This window comes from Egretta garzetta, unplaced genomic scaffold (genome assembly GCF_000687185.1).
Source record: "Egretta garzetta isolate BGI_Z169 unplaced genomic scaffold, ASM68718v1 scaffold335, whole genome shotgun sequence".
Classification (NCBI taxonomy): Eukaryota; Metazoa; Chordata; class Aves; order Pelecaniformes; family Ardeidae; genus Egretta; species Egretta garzetta.
Window position 1 is genome coordinate 670667 of NW_009259795.1, and position 3622 is coordinate 674288.

The window sequence follows — 3622 nt, forward strand, 5'->3', positions numbered from 1 at the left end:
GAAATTTTTTTCTTCGGTATTCCATTGTGTTCTCAGATAGAGGAACATGTGACAGTATTTCCAGGCAGATATTCTTCCTCAGTCATTTGTGTCACAGCAAACTGACAGAGTTCAGAAAGCCACACAAGAGTGTGCGGAGGACAGGTTGTTCCCCCTGTCAAAAATCCATTGGAACATGACAATACATTTGATTTAACATACTAGAATAAATATTACAAAATGAGAGACATATAATGTTGTCTACATACCAGAAGAGAAAGCATGTTATATTATTTGATTCTGGCTTTTTTAAGTCTATGTTCCTATCTCACTACACATACATGCATGAGAGGCAGAGCTAATGTAAGTTTGGAATTTCTAGTCCTGATGTTTTGGTGTCTTACAGGTGGGAGTTACCAATTTTATCAATTTGGGAAACCGAGCATAAGCCTTCCAGAACTGCAGACCTGTACTGTCAGGTGTACAAGCTGCCACTGCCTTGTCTTCCAAAGATTAAGTGCAGAGAAGGACTGAAAAAGCTCACTGACCACCTACTCTGTCCTTCTGCTCCTTACCTTCTCACCTTTAATTGCTGTTTGCAGCCTCAAATTAACAAAGGCATGCTTACTTAGTCTGTTTAGTGAAGCAGTTGACCAGACACAGGACCACCGTCACATCCAGTTAGTAGCAATTCTGCAAAGTATCTGCACCGCCACAACTTTACCTACTGCAGAATGATGTATCTCAGACTTTTCCCTACTTCCCATTCTGCAGTTCTGGGGGTACGGCCAAAGCCAGATTATTTACCAGGACCCTGAATGCCGAAAAGGTCTTATACATTCTGCATGCTAGAACTGAACACCGCTGAAGTCCTCGCTTCATACCCAGTTTCCTGACTGCGTGACAGATTCCAATACTTTCCATTTTCTACTGAACTTACTGATCAATATTCAGATCTATCAAGTGCAATGGACTCATTAGCACCTTACACACTGGATTGCATTTGCCTCACGATCTAGGTAACACCTGCTTTTCTTTAGATACCTTCAATGCAAAGGATGTAAATTTTAATTTGTGTATTTTTTCAGCTACTTACGTATTCACTTAACTTAAACAGTCACAGGGGACATTTTTTGCAGTTACCACTTTTAATACCTAATAAAATGCTGTGCGAATTCTGAGTTCTCTCTTACGGGTCTGTCTGGAAAGCATTCACGAACGCTTTCACACTTTCTATTACAAGTGTTGTTGCGTAAACTGCTGGCAGTTTATTAACATGAGAAATTCTCTCACGTTCTTTTTCATGCAGCTGTCTAACTGAGGATCTGGTGGCAATTCTGAAGATGTTTCATCCAGTTTAAAATTGTTTCAAATTGCAAGTCACAACTGTGTACTTGATTTACAAACCAAACCTTTGCTAGCCTTTGTTTTTCCCATACTGCCGAGTGATTATAGCCAGCAGCTTTTGATTGCATTACTGTATTCTCCCTCATAACATTCCACCTCTGCGGGTGGAATTAAATGGGATGTAGAGTTGATGAAAAGTTATGATCAACTCAAACCTCACTCAAACTTAATTTTGGTTAAATGAACACAATGTGTAAGGTTTGTTTGGGGTTTTTTTAAACTCACATTTATTCAAAATTCCTGGTTTAAAACAGCGAACATTGCACTCATTACTGTAAGGGTTAATATGAATTTATCATGGGATCTTCGTTAAGATGAGTAATAGTGTGGGACATTTAGCACCCGAGAGCTATTGCTTAGCTCCCAGCATTATCAATAGCACGACAGAAATCCTGGAATTGCAGCTGGTATATTTATCCCTTTACAATCTGACCTTTTGTTCCTCCTGATCCAAACTATTCATAATGATACACTTGACGACATTCAACAGAGATAAGGGCTGCGGTATATTATTGCATGGTATCATTAATTTAGTTTTGAAAGAGTGCCACTGAGATTGCAAAGTCCTGTACTGAGCAGCTGTTACTGATTTAATCGTTTTGATTTTTTTCTGAGAACAGATAAAAAAATCTTTTTGTTCAATATCTTTTTTTACAATTTTTCAGAACAGCCTAATGTATTTTGTCTCATATATTCTACTCACTCTCAGAAGAGCACACGCCTCTTAGGAGGAGAACTACTATAAATGTATACTATGGAAAATACTGAAACTCCAAATCTAAGAATTTTTCTGTAATCCAAATTACCCGGCTCATGCATTTAACACATTTATAATGTTCCCTGCTTTGTAATATTTTGATACTTTAAAAGGGTAAAGATACGGGGTTCTCCCATTTCAGCAGCTTCTGAAGTGATCACTATGGATACGGAAGACTAAATTCAAAACCCGTTCCTTCAATGTGGTTTTCCAAAGATAAAAGTAACAAAGCCCAGAATTCACAAACATGCATATGAAGTGAGCAGAAGGAATAGATGAAGGCTCTCATGTCCACTTTATGCAGCAAGTGATGGGTGCTCAGGGACCCAGGCTGCAAACTCTCAAGGCAGAAGATGCCTTGTTATTTCCAGCATCCCTCCCAAGAGTGATGATCATAACTGGAGGCTGGATTCAACTGCCCAATGAATTCCTAAGGAAATACGGACTGCACAAGCTGGGTTGCTGAGGCAGAGGTTGTACCCCTTCTGTGGCAACACTTAATCGCGCCCAAGGCCGGAGTAAAGAAGGTGCAAGAGCAGCAGGTGTGACTCAGTCCCTCTCAGCTGCCCATGCTGCAACAATGGCCAACGGGGGAAAGGGTTCGCAGCTCCGGAGAGCATCACGCAGCCTCACAACCGCTGGACGTATAAAACTACTACCAATGACCCAGTTTGAATGAGCTTGGTTCCTCCTGAAAAAGTCCCCATGCCACCTGTGACTGTACGTGACCACGGGAAGTGTATGGCCAAGCCTGCCCAGGCTGTGCAGGAGGGACCGAGTGATACCCATCCATCCCACAGAGAGAGGGTCTTCTGTACCTCCCCCTCCATTCCTCGGGGGAAAGGAGGGAAGCCGTGAACCCACTACGCATTTATCTATTGCATTTATTTCCTTTATCCCTAGGACAGCACCTGTTTCCAAATGACTTTCAGAGCTTGGCCACCTCCAGCTGCACGCTTCTGCCCCATTCCCAGCCCGAACCGCTGAAAGGGTTGGGACAGGGGCACAGAGGGGGTGCGCCATGTGGGACAACATCTGACCAGAATACAACCTTCCGGCAGGTTTTTGGCACGAGGTCTAGCCCCCAGGTGTCTCCCTGCCAAAAGCGGGGTGCGTTTCCCCGCCCCGCCCCCCTCGCCCCCCCCAGCAGCCACGGGGGCGCCGGGTATCTGACGGGGGCCGGCGGGGAGCCCCGCGGAGAGCCCGCCGCACCCCCGGTCCCGCTCCCGGACCCATCCCCCGGCTCCCCCTCACCTTGTAGACGTTGATGGGGATGTCGATGATGATGTGGAGCAGGTCGCCCAGGGCCAGGCTGGCGATGAGGATGTTGGGGCCGTTCCTCATGCACTTGTTCTTGTAGATGATCCGCAGGAGCGTGGAGTTGCCGATGATGCCCAGGACGAAGACGAGGCAGGACACCACCGTGTTGATGTACTTGAAAGTCTCCTTGATCTCCGTCTGCCCCGTGCACATGGGGGG

The 3622-nt window shown here is 45.0% G+C and overlaps 1 protein-coding gene across 1 annotated transcript in view; it reads right to left on the bottom strand.

The window, feature by feature from the left end:
* The window catches only part of EDNRB (endothelin receptor type B), a 13305-nt gene extending 9689 nt beyond the window's left edge, over positions 1-3616 (bottom strand). Inside the window, exon 1 of the mRNA XM_009639682.2 lies at positions 3398-3616. Within this exon, the coding sequence (XP_009637977.1) occupies positions 3398-3616 (219 nt within the window). The remainder of the gene's footprint in view (positions 1-3397) is intronic.
* Between the last annotated feature and the right edge of the window lie 6 nt (positions 3617-3622).